This window comes from Gastrolobium bilobum, unplaced genomic scaffold (assembly GCF_033153095.1).
Source record: "Gastrolobium bilobum isolate Gb01-03AN ecotype WA unplaced genomic scaffold, APGP_CSIRO_Gbil_v1 utg35918, whole genome shotgun sequence".
Lineage (NCBI taxonomy): Eukaryota > Viridiplantae > Streptophyta > Magnoliopsida > Fabales > Fabaceae > Gastrolobium > Gastrolobium bilobum.
The window spans coordinates 88,382-104,089 of record NW_026895365.1 but is presented as its reverse complement, the minus strand read 5'-3'; the positions used below and the strand labels follow the sequence as shown (position 1 = coordinate 104,089).

The 15,708-nt window shown below is 33.9% G+C and overlaps 1 protein-coding gene across 1 annotated transcript; it reads right to left on the bottom strand.

Moving 5' to 3' along the window:
• Positions 1 to 725: 725 nt before the first annotated feature.
• On the bottom strand, positions 726 to 10,986 carry LOC133307313 (uncharacterized). Its single transcript, XM_061507807.1, has 11 exons — positions 10,879 to 10,986; positions 10,410 to 10,696; positions 9,430 to 9,507; positions 8,800 to 9,317; positions 6,268 to 6,861; positions 5,941 to 6,095; positions 2,597 to 2,796; positions 2,367 to 2,500; positions 1,878 to 2,212; positions 1,690 to 1,793; positions 726 to 1,131 (listed from the first exon to the last, which is right to left on the bottom strand). Exons 2-11 carry the CDS (start codon positions 10,666 to 10,668, stop codon positions 1,061 to 1,063), a joined length of 2,448 nt encoding a protein of 815 aa, XP_061363791.1. The 5' UTR covers positions 10,669 to 10,696; positions 10,879 to 10,986; the 3' UTR covers positions 726 to 1,060.
• Positions 10,987 to 15,708: the final 4,722 nt, after the last annotated feature.

The following is a 15,708-nucleotide window of genomic DNA, read 5'->3' as shown; positions in this document are numbered from 1 at the left end:
GCTAGTCAGATTAGTCAAAAAGCTTCTGCATATAAGACACTCGCTGGTCTTTTAGAGAGAGATAAATTTTTGAGAGAGAGAGAGTAATTTTAGCGAATGGTGTGGAGTGTGGGGGCTGAAACTCGTTGTCAGTGGTGTGAATGGATTAAGTCGATTAGTTTATATCAGATTTAACTTATTATAAGTAATAAATTAAAATTTAAAAAAAATTATTTAGAAAACAGGTCATAGATTTTTTTGTATATGTCGGACCTATCAGTCTACGAATCGGCCTATATCATATTATTTATTTTAAATAAAATTATTATTTTAATAATTTTGAATAATAAAGTAATATTATTTTAGTTATTCTTTTAATTGTTGAATGTTTAATAGACTTAAATAGACTGATATGTCCGAAAAGGTTGTATATGTCGGGAAAGGTACGAAGGAAAAGTGAAGAGAAGATTAAGTTTACAAATCTAAATTGAGAGAGTTATAAAATGTTTATAAATTAAATAAGCATGAAATAATTGAAACTTTATATGATGATATCTCCATTTATTCCTTTTATTTTGAAATATTCTCAAATAAGGAGAATTTAGTCAAATTAAATTTAAAGTATTTAACCCTCTTTCCCGTTCCCCCTGTCCAACATGAAGTGTGAAATCTGAAAACTAGATGATCAATCGAGAGCACACTCATTTGCAGCTGTCCACTGCAATATATCAAGATTCAAGAGGCGCATCCTTGTTTTCACTCTGAAGAGTCAGATACGTACATCTTCACTAGAAAAAAGTTTTATCTATAAAGATTACATTGTTCCCCTTAAAGGGGTATGTAACAATCATCTGTTTAAGCTCGTGGTTTAAAATGCAAAAGTGAAACTATATTAGGACAAATTGACATGCCAACTCCACCATAGTTCCAAACTAAGTGACTAACGGATGATATCTACCTTTGTGCCATTGATAGTAAGTGGCGAGAGCAATTCTAAAATTTAGGCAAGCATATCATCCATTTTTGTTTCTACTGCCCCAGAGAAAACGCAGAAGGAAATGCAACCAGCTATAGGTCCATTCTAAATAATCCCATTGGAAATGCTGGAAGTAGCATTTATCTTTAGTGAGCACTCAGGGATATAGGTAACACCTGCTAGACAAAAAGGTGAATCTGTGAGAAGCTGAGCTATAGCATAATTGGCATTTCGCAGCATGAGTGGCAGTTGACTATTTTGAAGAGAAGAAAAACTCCTACTAATGACGAATAAAACAGAATGCACAAAATAAACAAAAGTTCTTTATGTATATACTTCTCACTTATCAGTTGTACATACGTAAGAACATATGCTTCTCACAAGTAAATACCTGCAGGGATGATGGTAGAAACAAATGACTAGTTGTCTAGTTCCATGCAGCACAACTAGTAATATAAAATGTACCAAAATGGGCAGTTGTTACAGAAATGTCACAGCTAGGGGAAGCCAACTCAAGACATTATAAAATGCATGACTAAAAAGTGCTGTGTTTTAGTTACAACTTTAGCTGAGAGTGATATTTCAAAATAAACATGACAATCATAGAAGTAACAGATGTTTAGGCAGCAGTCCATCTTCCTGTGAATTTGTATTGACCAATTATTTCTTCAGATAGATGATCAAACATGCAGTAAAGAAGAAGAACATTGCAAAAAAAGTACAGCGATCTTGACCTTTTTCCTTGACATCAATTTGCAAAGAGTCCAGCATAATTATGCCATCAGTCAATGGTAGTAGTTCAAGCTTAATTGTGGCTATGGATCGAGCTGGAATACGCCTGATGGCCCGCACATGATTTTGAATCCATCAGTGGCAGTCAAAACAAAAGTTACCGAAATAAAAATGAGATCTGATACATTACCCAAGCGGAACTCTACTCTGCAGCCATAGATGTGTACAACTAAGACCAGAACTAGGAATGGCATCATCACTCGTAGAAACTGCCTGAACTTCGCCATCATAACTTTGTTTCTCATTTCCTTTTACAATAGAAGTGATGCTCTGTCCCCGTGTGGCACCAATACCTCTTTCACTGTTTCCTCTTCCTAGAAACTCTGCGAAACCAATAAAAGGACTCACTGGAGTCGTCGGTGAATTCAGGGAGACCACAGAAGGGGGTGAAGTAAATGAGGCTGGAGCAAGCACTGTGAAAGTTAGATCCTCGGATGTCAAATTTGAAGCTTGAAGAGTTAAGATCTGATCAAATTAAATCAAGTAAAACTAATTGTGATTGCTGATAAAAGTGTTAAAAATAATTGTAATTGCAATAGGAAAAATAATCAAACCAAACTAAATGAGCTACCATGCAAAGCCTCAGTTTGTGTTAGACAATAGCTAAACATATATTAACCTGCACAGGAAGTCGGCTAGTTTTTTCATAAGGCCCAGCAGACTGTCCTGACATCTCTGATGCAACAGAGATCATAATATCCCTCAAGGTACGTGGTCGCCAACTGGTTGGTTGCTTAAAGAACAACCTTGATGCTAGATTAAGCAAAAAACCATGGGAAAAACAACTAATTAACACCTTAACTTTCATTAGGTAGCACACCAGCAAACCAAGACGGGCAAAAAGCTTACACGTAAAATTGCTTCGACATGACACCATAATTGCATACTGATCATTAATTAAAGCAATCTTCCTTCTGTCAAGAATTAATTTTGATGTTTTATCTCCAAATTGCAACTTTGACAATCGGGAACTTCTGTCATCCTGAACATTGAGACTCTTCCCTGTAGAAGTTGCTGGTTTAAGGATAAAAGAATGCTCTTCACCTCTCCTGTAATTAGAAACTTTTAATAATATGAAAAGATTATTAAAGCTAATCACATAAACAAAATTCTGAATTTCACTGAGCATATTTATTTCTGTTTTCTTATTTTCTTAACAGCTAATCAGATTGATTTCAACACAAAAGTATACAAATTCAGGCATTCAACATACAGAAATTGCCTTCACTGTCTATGAGCTGATAATTTTTCTTGTCAAAAACATGGTACTTCGGAAAAATTTTGCATTATTGTACACTTCATTTCTAACAAGTAACTCAGACATGCAACATGGTATACAATTCTCCAACATCAAGAAAAATAATTTACAATTTATTTAAAACCAAATTATGGTGAAACAAATTTTTTTTTTCATGTACATTAAAGGCTGTACTAAGAAATTATAGTTTCTTGCCTAAACCCATCATCATTGTACACTCTAGGTCTAAAGCACAAGCCAATGAAACTAGATAGATGGGAAATTCATTCCAACAAAATGCATGCCCATTAGGTGCACCATAATCTTTAATTTGTCTTTTGTTTAACGCTATAGATTCTAGAAGTCAAAATGTCTGGGTTCTCTAGCTCCCATTTCCAGTCATATTGACTGATAACTGTAAAGCTGTCTGCACTCTCCAAATTCATAGTGGTGAACCATTTCTTTCTATTTTGTCCTACTTGGTCAATTATATCTTGTCCTACACTTTGTCACTGACACAATTATTTTCTTTATTTAAAGAAAAAATCCTTTTGCTACTGTTATCAACAAAAGCAACCTTACACTTTTAAATTCACACCTATATTCTTCCTCTTCTACTTATGAAAAAAAAATAGTCCTCTCTGATAGAGTTTCCACAACATTTAGCTCTAAACACACCTCAAACATCTGAAAGTAGGACAATATTTTTTTATTTTATTTTTTTAAAAAAAGAACAGATATCTGAAAGATTTTTATCCTTACTCTCAACACCTCAAACAAGGAGAGCAAGATTTCCTTCTCTTTCCTCATTAAACGTCCAAATAAGAAGGTAACTCCCACATCTCACCCCCCCCCCCCCCCCCCCCCCCGGTCCCCACTCTTCTCTTCCCTTCCCTTCCCTTCACCACCACCTTCTCCATCACCAGCCTCTCAAAAGTGATGACCTCCTGAACACGTGGATCGAGTTCGACGGATCCAGCAAAGGGTTGAGCTTATGGGTCTCGTTTCCAATATCAAACCGAAAGACCCAATTTTGTCGATGAATCTCGATGTTGATCGGTACTTGAATGACTTCATGAATGTTGGGGTCTCAGTGTGGAATGATGGAGCTTTGGCTCTTCTTTTGACTCTGAGCTGGGTTCAACGATGGTGCCACCTCCTCCGGTGGTTAGTTTGATGAAGCAAACTGCCAATTCAGTATAGCCGCCGCCAATTTCTTTGTCTCTTTCTGCTTCATCCAATGGTGAACAAAAGGAGAGCACTGCCACAAAGGGCAGAAAACCGGATTCGAAGGGAGTTTGGGTGGACTTTGTATGCTCTGATTTTGGCAGATGGTAGTGCAAAAGAGAGAGTAGAGAGGAGAGATGTGAGGAGGAGGAAGAAGGACACATCACTTGTCTTGTCATGTGACAGTTAAGTCATTTCGGATACATGAGGTGATATTTTATTTTTCACATCATTACTAAATAAAATCGTATTAACAATAACAAGGGTTAGGAGCAAAACAAAAAGGAAAAAAATACGTTAAAGCTTGTAGAAAATTACCTTTTAACCTTGAAAAAAAATGGGGAAGCTAACCAGTAAAAAATATTCTTTAGGAAATGATATAGTGATGAGTACAATTGAACATTTGAACCTAAATATTACTATTGAACCTAATATTCAACTTTTTGACCTGACTAATACAAATTCCAAAATCATTCACCTGACTAAGCTACTGGTTAAACATATTACCGAAGTAATGCAGCTTACAAAGAAGAGGCAAATGTGGCACCGCATTTGGTACAAAGCATCTGACACATCGCTAATGCAGTACTGACTCGAATCTCGATAGTAAGCTTGTTGAGTCTCTGATTGTGGAACATTTGTTTATCTATATTATTGTGAGTGGATTTTCTTATAATCATTAATCAGTGTAGCGTGTTTGGATTTCCAAAAGTTAAAAGCAGGAACTTGTTCGCTTCTTCTTTAATACCTGTAAAACCCAAAAGGTCCTTCTCATTGTTTTCGTTTCACACAAGCATTAAGGACCAGCATGCCCAATTGATATATAAAATACTAAATATCATGCCAAAATTATGAAACTGGGAAATTATGAAAGTTATTTAAAAAATAATAATATTTTCAAACAGAACATTAAAGCAGAGAAGCAAACTAATCATTTAATCAATGCTGGGTATGAAAAATTGTGAGTGGATTTTCATATACTCAAACGCTGATTAAATGATTAGTTTGCTTCTCTGTTCTAATGTTCTATTTGAAAATATTATTATTTTTTCAATAACTTTCATAATTGCCCAGTTTCATAATTTTGGCATGATATTTACTATTTTATATATCAATAGGGCATGCAGTCATGTGAATAGAAACAATGGGAAGGGCCTTTTGTGTTTTACAGGTGTTAAAGAAGAGGCAAACAACTTTCTACTTTAACTTTTGGAAATCCAAACGCGCTACGTTGATTAATGATTATATGAAAATCCACTCACAATAGTATAGATAAACAAATGTTCCACAATCAGAGACGCAACAAACTCACTACCGCGTCCGAGACACGTCATTTGCAGTAAGTACCGCGTCAATGTCAGACGCTTTGTACCAAAGGCGGTACCACATTTGCCACGTCTTTGTAAGCTACATTACTTCGATAATATAATTGACCAGAAGCTTAGTCAGGTGATTGATTTTGGAATTTGTATTCGTCAGGTCAAAAAGCCCTAATATTCTTTCGGAAACAATGTAGTGATGAGTACGATTAAGCCTGTGTGATTAAGTTATTTGGTTTTCTCAAGCGCATATTGAACCCGCACACTTGTGCTTACATTCCATCATGAACGCCTCCCCTCCCCCTCCCTCCACACAAAAAAAAAAAGCACAAACATATGCAACTGAATAGCCAGGTAAGTACCAACAGAAAGTCAGAAACAATGTAAAGATACTTGTTCCGGAAAATAACCTGAGGGCTAGATTTGGTAGACAATGATCATTTCCAGCTTCAATACATGAAATCGGCACTGATGACAATGTTCCATGTTTTGTATCCTCCACGAAAACGAGGGTTATGGCATCTATAAACATCACAATATCTGGAGCATGTGCAGGAGCAACATTCTGGAGAACAACTAAAGAACTATTAATAAAAGCAGAACTGAAAAACATTTAACAGTAGAAAGGCCCAAAAGAGATGCATGGCAATATAATATGCAACAGATGTATATATAAAAAAGTAAAAGAAAAAGAAATTTTTTCAAATAATTTGATCCAATGACATCATAGTTCAAACCTTTATCTGGACACACAGAAGATCCTCTGAATTGAAATCAGCAGCAAAAGAATGGATCTCTACAGGTTGTATTATTTCAAGTTTCCTTCTCCACCTTCTTCCGGGCATATAGATGCCTTCTAATCCACAACAAACAGAAAATCTGTCTTGCTCCAATGAGACACCTCGAAAAGATAAAAGTCCTTCCACCCCAGTTTTTTTCCTTAAAGTTTTCTGATATGAGATTTGATCCCAATCCTCAAGATCAAAGCTCGGCTTAGAACTAGCTGCTTTAACAGGAGCAGCTGGAGCACTCGTACTTTGGGGTAACGATGACATGGAGTAACTTCTGACATTGCCAAAGGAGAATAACTGAGAGGTGCTACCAATTCCTGAATTTGAAGTTAAATGAGGGGGTAGCTGGCGAGTAGAAGGCTTCCTGTTATCCAATGGAAGTATCCAATTTAACAGTTCTGCACATGGATCCTGGTTTGTATTAACTGCATCCACCTGGCTGTCAGGAGACAGCATTCTGTCCGGACACTTTTCGAATTGGAGAATTTCTATACAAGGATCTCTAAGAAAATTTACACCAACATTCACCTGTAAAAGAACCTGCATCCTTCCAAACAAGAAAACTGAATTAGATCATAAATCTGAGTAAACGAGATTACCCAATCATGAGTAAGAGGATTTTGCAAATCAAAAGCTAAAAGAAAAAAACAGCTCAAGATAAAGGCAAACTTATATATAGGGTGCATTTGTTGATCCACTGGGATTTCCCAGCAAAATTTCATAAATACCTTCAGAGGCATTAAAGAGGCAAGCTAAACAGCACTAAAAGAAACTTTTTGCAAAGGCTAAAGTTCGATAAAAAGAAGAGACCAAGGAGACAGCAGGTGAAAGACAAGAATGAAACGATGAATTCCCAGTTATAAAAGATGTGTTCTAGAAAGTCCCATGATGATGTAATTACATTAGTAAATATACTCCCCAATAGTGGGTCCAAGTATCATATGCATATAGAAATATTATGCTCCGAATGATCCAGCAAAAATTTAAAGATTGCAGATGTTGATAATGCTGTCACACAGTGAACCAAAGCGGAGCATACAATGAGTTCATTGCACAACCTCATCCAGATGCACTAAAACTTTATACATTTTTACTAAGCACAAGTGAATTGGATTACCCCACACTTGCTAGTCGGTTTTAACGCGGAGTGATTTTTACAAGTGAATTGGATTGAAGTATCACTCGTCTTGGTTCTCTAAAAGGAATTTCTGGTCTAACAAAGTAAGGACAAATATGTATCTGAATAGATTTTTAAAAGAAATTTCATCACAGAGAAGAGGGAAAATACAACTAGAGCGAGGACAACATATCCTTCAAAACACGCAAACACTCTTACACTCAAAATAAGAAAGAAACAAAAAAGAAAAAGAAGAAGAAAAACTAGATACTAGAAAAACATGTAAAAAACAAGGCTTCCCAATCTCTCTGCATGTCTATAAGGGCAACCCCTTTAAACAACCATGAGCGGAACACCAAAGAGAGGCCATAAACATAATCCAATAAAAATTTAGCGGCAAAGAGACATCCTTAAAAATCTGAGCATTCCATCCCAATCTAGAGATTTGGATCCTCTAATCTGAGGTCACTCGCAAGACAAAGGAAGATAGAGGTGATGTCCTGTGCATGGAAAAAAAATGTGGGCTATCATATCCCCCCTGCAGAGGACACTATCTCTATCTCATCAAGTGATCCTCTCGTGCGTGCAGATCCTGATCCACATCTGCACAACATTATTTATAACAAATAATTGATTTCAAAACCATAGTCGTGGTTTAACAGATGATTTATAAATGAAGGATCACCAGGATGAATTGAACCTTTGCCATGTCTTTAATTATGACCAGAATAGCATCAATTACAACCAAGGTGATGTCGTGACCGCGTTTGAACTAACTGACTAGGCCAAGGTAGATAGAAAAATAACGGTAATTGTAGAAATTATAAATGATGAACTACATATTGCTTTCAGAGCTTATTATTTAAGCCATTATCAACAATACTCATAACACTAGAGCTCAATAATCATAGCACCTACCCCGGCAAAGGAAAAGAAGAAAAAAGTACTACTACCATTAATACAATTTATCTACTATTTTCCTTATTGTGTGTCACAAATTCATCATAGACTTCCTATATTAAAGTACAAATGATTGTACATTATGAGTAGAAGAACATAGGTCAAGCTGTGTGCGCGCGTGTGTGTTGAAGAATGGGGAAATTTAAGGCTCAATTCAATAAGGGAGAAGAAGAATCAGAAGAAGGGATTAAAGGGGGAATTTAAGGCTCACCATTATAAGTAGGCGATAAGAGGGAGAAGAAGCAGATAACCTATAATGCTTAATCACAAATTTAACTGAAAAAGAGTACACCATCTGACTGTGTGACTTTAAGATCCAAACAAACAAAACATCCTTGTCTCTCCTTACCAATTTAAGATCAACTAAATGCAAGATCATGCCAAAGTTTTATGAAACATACCACTATGTCTCCATTAGGTAGAGCACAGCACTTGACCGAATTTCTTGCCACTCCACCAGTAGTAGTTGCATCAAAATTTCCTCTATCAATATCTGCACTAATAGAAGACAATGCAGTCTCTTTGATTTTGCTTGTTGAGGCCTCTTGATTATTTGCCCCAGAAGAGTTGGAAATTTTTTCTGAAGAGCATCTTTTGGACCAAAGGGGCTCATCGGACTCAGAAATCCTCACAAAGAAGTTAGAATTCTCAAATTTTTGCAATAATAATGCAGTTTGCCTCTTCTGTACCTCCATCCTAAGAAGGGAATCACCATCTGAAACATTTGCAGGCTGCTCTTCACCACTGGTACTCAGTTCCCCTTCTCTAGAAGCTGAATTTTTTTTGTTTTCAATGTTTCCATTTTCTTTCTCAGGTCTGTGACCTATGCCATTCTCACTCATCATTGCATTAGATGGAGCAATAATTTGTGTATCCTGCTTACATGCAGACAAGCATGCCAAGATATGAACTTGTTCACCTGAATTACAGGTGTAAATTAGGTCTGCTAAACTTTTTGTGGAAGCCAGCTGACCAAATCACGTATGTCAAAACTGAGATTCATATATTTAAAGAATGAAACAATCTATTACCAGGAAAAAGAAAGGAACGATCAAGAGAACACAGGGACTGTATATCTGGCACATGATTCCAGTTTTCAGGAAGTTCCTCTACAGAAAGAAAAATGAGAATTAGATGTATCACATTATATATGCAGAGCAATCTGGTCCACTACATCACATATAAGAGGAAAAACTTAAAATAAACCGTATTGCTTAACTCTACTATTGAACTCTATGCTAACAAAAACCATGCCATGAATATAATTTAACCCATATGCTAAGCATATAACAAACAAAATTAACAAATCGTTTCTAGACCTAGAAGAGAAGAGACAATTGACATAGTCCTACTTTCCTTAATGGTTACTAATGAAAAACTCAACAGCTGCCCCATCTAGGTATCAATTTAATTCCCCTTTAATCAAGTTCTTGCACTTCACCAAGAAGAGTAAGTGGAAAGCTGATATCATACCAAATGGTGGTAGCTCAGTTGGTAAGAAGGGAGCTGAGTAAGTGGAAAGGAAAGAGTCTCGATTCGATTTCCACATGTCACATTTGGGAGGGGTTTAAATATCATCCCTGATCCGCCCCGCATTCTGGATTAGTCTTATAGCTAGATCAATAAGTCAAAGCTTGTGGGGATACTGGGGGAGCCAACTCGCTTCAAAGAGGTAATTAGGGTTGAGTTAACTCAAAAAGAAGAAGCTGATATCATCCTTATAGCACTTGCAACCCTTTGCAATCACTACATTTCAATTTAAAATTTACGTACTATATTAAGCTCAAGTCTTATAACATGCAAGTGAACAACCCTTTCCTATTCAAAAGGGTCAAACATAAAATAACGGAATAAATAAAAAGGAAGGCTATCTTGAACATATATTCATCTGTAAAGAAGTGCCAGAGCAATAAAATTCTAACCATATCACGTCCAAACTTCTGTTGTCACGCGAAAGAATAAATAATAGAAACAAGCTGAAAAATTATATATTGTTGAAGTGAAGACATACTGCATGGAATGGTAATCCATCCTTCTTCCTCAGAAACATCCACGTGCTTATCAACCATAGCTGGCAAGTCAAGTTTTGAATTCAGAACAGCCATGCTGCGATCAATCTTAGCATCATACGATGGGTATGGATCATCAGACGTTAGAGTCTCCAGAGAAGATCCAGCAGATGCAGACCTATGATGCGTGTCAACGCGAGGTTGCGGAATCGATGAACTTTCTGTATACACATTCGTAGTAGACCGCATCAAAAAATTCATGGCGACGCCAAACAAACAAAAAAATTGCCTGCAAATTTAAACGATTCAATTTCAATGAAGAATAAGCCAATCACTCACATTACCGAATTGTAAAATGGAAACGCAACAGATTTCAGTTCAACTAAGCAAAACAAGAGTGAAAATGCGCAATTGGAATCGGAACAAACAGAAACTGAATATCGAATAGAAAATGAATTGATTTAAGGTAACCTGATGAAGGATCGAGCGTTGGCGCGAAGAGAGTGTGAGAGGGATAAGGTGGAGATCCAAAGTTGCAGTTGCGAATTTGCGATTAGTTGGAGTGCTCTCTCGATCTCATTCTCATTCTTCAGAAAGTTTTAGCAGATTTCAAAATAAATTAATTAATAAAAGAGAAAACAGTAATTTTAATTAAAATTAATGTTTTTTATTTAATATTTAAATTAAAAAAATATCTCATTTTCTCTCCCTGTGGTTTATGATTCTCTAATAATAAGACATAGTAATTTTGACTAAAATAATAGAGAAATGTTATATCTATTTTAGTTTACAATCTCTTATATTTAACTAATGAACTTGATTTGCGAAAATAATAACAGTTGATTGACAGAAATAAACGGTTAAAATATAGTTGTAAGAGATTATAAACGAAAATAGGTTCTAAATATAACATTCTTCAAAATAATTTAATTTTATGTTCTTTAAAAAAATAAATATTAATTCCTTAATAAAAATATAAAAATGGTTATATTTCTTTTGGGGATGATTATATTTCTTGCTATCTCTTTTACAATAGTTAAATACTAGAGTAGAGATTACCAAAAAAAAAAAAAATACTAGAGTAGAAATTGATAAAAAAGAGGAAGATGAGAGAGGGAGTGAAGGAAGTGCTTAAAGATGGAAAAAAGAAATCTGTATCAAGTGATATTTGATTTTAATCAACGGTTTTGAGAGAAGTATCGGAGGTGATAGACTTAATTGATAATAAGTATACTATTTCTCCTTTTTTTTTCTAAATTTTTTTGAAACCTTTTTGGGTTGTATTAACTTGAATTCAGTATTTTTTTTTTTTTTTGGAGTTACCCAATCCTAATTACCTCTTTGAGGCGAGTTGGCTCCCTCCGGTATCCCCACAAGCTTTGACTCTTTGAGCTGGCTATGAGACTAATCCGGAGTGCGAGGATCAGTGATGGCTAAAGGTTCAGCCCCCTCTTCAAGAAATTCGGTATTTTTCTGATCGATTAATTTTAAAAGTGTTAAGATTTTTTTTCTCTTTCTACAATGAAATAACTCCAATTAAAAATATTGAAAACATAAACTACAAATTGATAAGTAAACATATATTGTTATAAAAAAAAAAAAAAAAAAGTAAACATATATAATTGGATATTTTGGACATTATTTTCACATTAATATTGAATTTTTATTTAATTCATTATTTTCCGATCCAAATAATAAAGAAGTAGATTATATTTATAAACTTTTTGTTTACAAATTCTTACTAACTAAATTATGTATTTTAATCAAATATATATATTTTCCAGAGTACATAATTTAATTTATAAAAATTTATAAATAAAGTATAATATTTCCTATAAATAAATCATACAACTTTAGTAATTCATTAATCGTACTTTGTTAAAGAATGTTATTACCCAAAAAATGGATCAAATATCAATTCATTCTTAAAATACCACAATTTAAAAGTAATCATCTCATGTAATTTATTATATTCATATTGTACGTATTTTCCATTTGATTTTTTACATGCTTTCTATTTTGAGTAAATTTTTCCACATAAGTTAATTACGTGTAGTCGTGTACATATTATCAAATGTCACCGCCATCTTTCTTAGCGCATATATATTGAAATAGCGATTCTACAACACTTGTCTCTCCATGTATGTTAGTGCTGAGTGAGAACGCACCAGCTTTTGGCAATTCCACTTAATAGTTAAGAACAACATTCCCCAACCGAACTTCCATACATGGTGAAGAACTCACGTGATGATGATGCCACAGCCAAAATATACTCAACAGCCAAACCCAAGTGTGGCTAAGGCCACCACGTCCTGCCGCACCACTTCCATTACTCATATTTTTTTTTTATGCCTACTATATTTTTACTGTACAACACGGATAAATCAAAATATTCAGAAAAGAGAAATAATAAAAGTTAGTTGAGATTTTGATCCAACGATATTAGAAAGTTATATATAAGGTAGGCATTAAATTAAAGATAGATAAAATAACTTAATTATATTCTATAATAATGAGATTAAGGTTCCTCATATTATAAGAGATAATTTTATCTCTTACATATATAAAAGTGTATGGATCCCATATGAAACCATATGAAAAGAATAAAGACAAAAGACTCACATAATTTTTTTTATGTACATAGAAGATAAAATTTTATCTGGAGAAAAACTAATCACTATAATAATAACTTCCAAACATATTTCTAACGAAATTTTATTTTCTCGCTAATAAATTGTTTTCTGTGAACCACCCAATGGGCCTTAAGGTATCTCTTTTGGGCCTCTTAGCTTCTTATCCAGATGAAGCCATTGCTTCATTATGCTTGCTAGCATTCGCTATCGCTTCTAAAATGATCTTGTCCTCTTGTGTACCAAAATGAAAAAAAAATATGATCTTGTCCTCTTGTGTATCAAAATAAAAATAAAAATATGATATTGTTCTCAAGGACTCAAGGTCATACGTGGCAATTGCTGCGGAGAATTCCAATCTTCCTACGTTGCCGCAAGGCCCGCAACCCTATGCACTGAACTAAAACCTAACTCGGCGATCTCTAACAAGACACACGTGGCAATGGGCGATGCTCATGCTCAGTGCTGCAAAGCTCAAACTTTCCTTTTTTTTTGTTTGATAAACAAGCTCAAACTTTCCTTACCTACAAGCAACAACTCCTAATTTGAGACGCACAACCTCATAAAAATATTTAGTATTTTAAGAGCAAAAGTAATTATTTATTCTGCGTATAAATTATTTATTTCATTTTATTAAATAATTAATTTAATCCAAAAACTAAAGACATGTCTTTTTGTAGAAGAATGTATTAAGTTTGAAGGATGGATAATATATATATATATATATATATATATATATATATATATATATATATATATATTTTTACGTGGATTAAGAAAATCACATATTTATTAAAAAACTGTTAGCTAGTCTCTGTCAACCAAACTTCTTACGTGAGATACTAGCTTGTCTAACGAATGAGCTTCTAATAGGCGTTTGGTTTAGGAAATTTTTTGGAATAGTAGAGAAATGAGATAGATAGAGAAATGATTGGAAAGATAGATAAAGTGAGATAAGTAGAAAAATGTAAAAAAGTTGTTTGGTGGGGAAAAACTTTATTGGAAAAATTAGGTAACTTTATGAAATCAACAGTGCATTAAAAGCTAGATAACCGGTTTTCTGAAAAATTTCACCTTCAAATTGGGTTTCTAAACAGTGCGGATATCTATGTTTCTCATAAATCTAGACAAATTGGATAGATGAGTTTTTGGTGAAAAACGTTGAAACAAACATGGGGTTTCTAAAAGTTGTACTTGAGAAAGATAGATATCCGCTAAAAAGCTCCCAACCAAACACCACCTTAAGGACTTCATTATTTTGAGCATATTTTTATTTTATTTTTTTGATAGATTGAACATATCTTTGGTATTAGAGGAGTATATACTCACTCCTTTACTAAAAATAGAAAAAAAATGGAACTTAAGGGAGGGTGAGTAAAATGAGAAAAATCAAATATATTGCTCATTCATAATTAATAAAGGATACATTGAATCTTCAATAATATAGAAGTACTAAAGATACTTTTCATTATTTTTATATTACACTTCTAACATATTTATTTATTTGATATCTTTTTAACTTTATTTTTATATTATATTATAGTACATTTTTTATAAAAAAAATTATATACATATTTAAGGACTAGTAATGTTTAATGTAAAACACATAACCTTATATAACCTCATTCCAAAATAAGATAATGAAATCAGAATAAAAATATACAAAACTTTATATCTAACAAATTGTAATGAAGTGACAATCATTATATTATTAAATAATGTGTACAAATATATATGACTAACATTAGTCAATATTATAATTTTCTTACCCAGTACATAATTTTCAAATTTTTTTCTCTCAATGCTGTAGGACATATTATAGGGCCTCTCTTAAGACATTTTTTCCATTCACAAAGACTTTCAATTAAAGAAAATAAACCTCTTGCTACTTATTGCTAATTTATTTAGGGTTTTATTTTTCTCATATTGCATGAGATAAATTGTCTTGTGCAACTCATAAAAAAGTGAGTGAAACTTATTTTTTTATTTTCTTTTTTTTTCTAATGGATCTCACTTACTTTTTTAATGTGTTACATGAGACAATTTATCTCATATAATATGAAAAAAATAAAAGTCATTTACTTATCTCTAAATTGGTGAGCTCAAGCTTGAACGACCGGGACTATCCCCACCCACAACAGTCCAAACTACACAGGCCCACAGCCTAACAGTACCCGTCCGGCTCCGCCACGGGTTTGATGAAAAGTCCAAGTAATTATTATCTTAATCAAAGACAAACAGACACGTCAGCAGAAGAATAAGACTAGTAAATAATGACGCGGATTGGATAAGAATCGAGTAAGAGCCAGCATGGATTTGAGTGTTTATTTTTCTCTGTTCTTTTTTATTTTTTAATGTTTAATTGTTCACGACACGGTCATATACATAAAGATATGAGATTTCATTTTCTCGTAAGAATTTTTTTTTTTTTTTTTGTAATTTTTTTAATAATGAGTCTTATATTTATTTTAAAAAATTTATACATAAATTAAAGGGTCATAATATAAGAAAATATTTATCATACAACATGAAAAATATTATTTCCTAACAACATTTAACCCACAATCGGTTTTACTTTTATCCCCGTCGGCGAGCTGGGGTCGGTGGTTTGGTGGGTGGGTATGGGTCCTTTGTGTGAGTTTTTGATCATTTCAATTGTGATGCAGAAAAA

Coding starts and splice junctions, on each gene's coding strand:
- LOC133307313 (XM_061507807.1), bottom strand. CDS start 10,668: ATGAATTTTTTGATGCGGTCTACTACGAATGTGTATACAGAAAGTTCA. Junction 9,508..10,409: donor ATGGATTACCATTCCATGCA/GTATGTCTTCAC, acceptor TTCTTTCTGTAG/AGGAACTTCCTGAAAACTGG. Junction 2,501..2,596: donor ATGTCGAAGCAATTTTACGT/GTAAGCTTTTTG, acceptor TGCTTAATCTAG/CATCAAGGTTGTTCTTTAAG.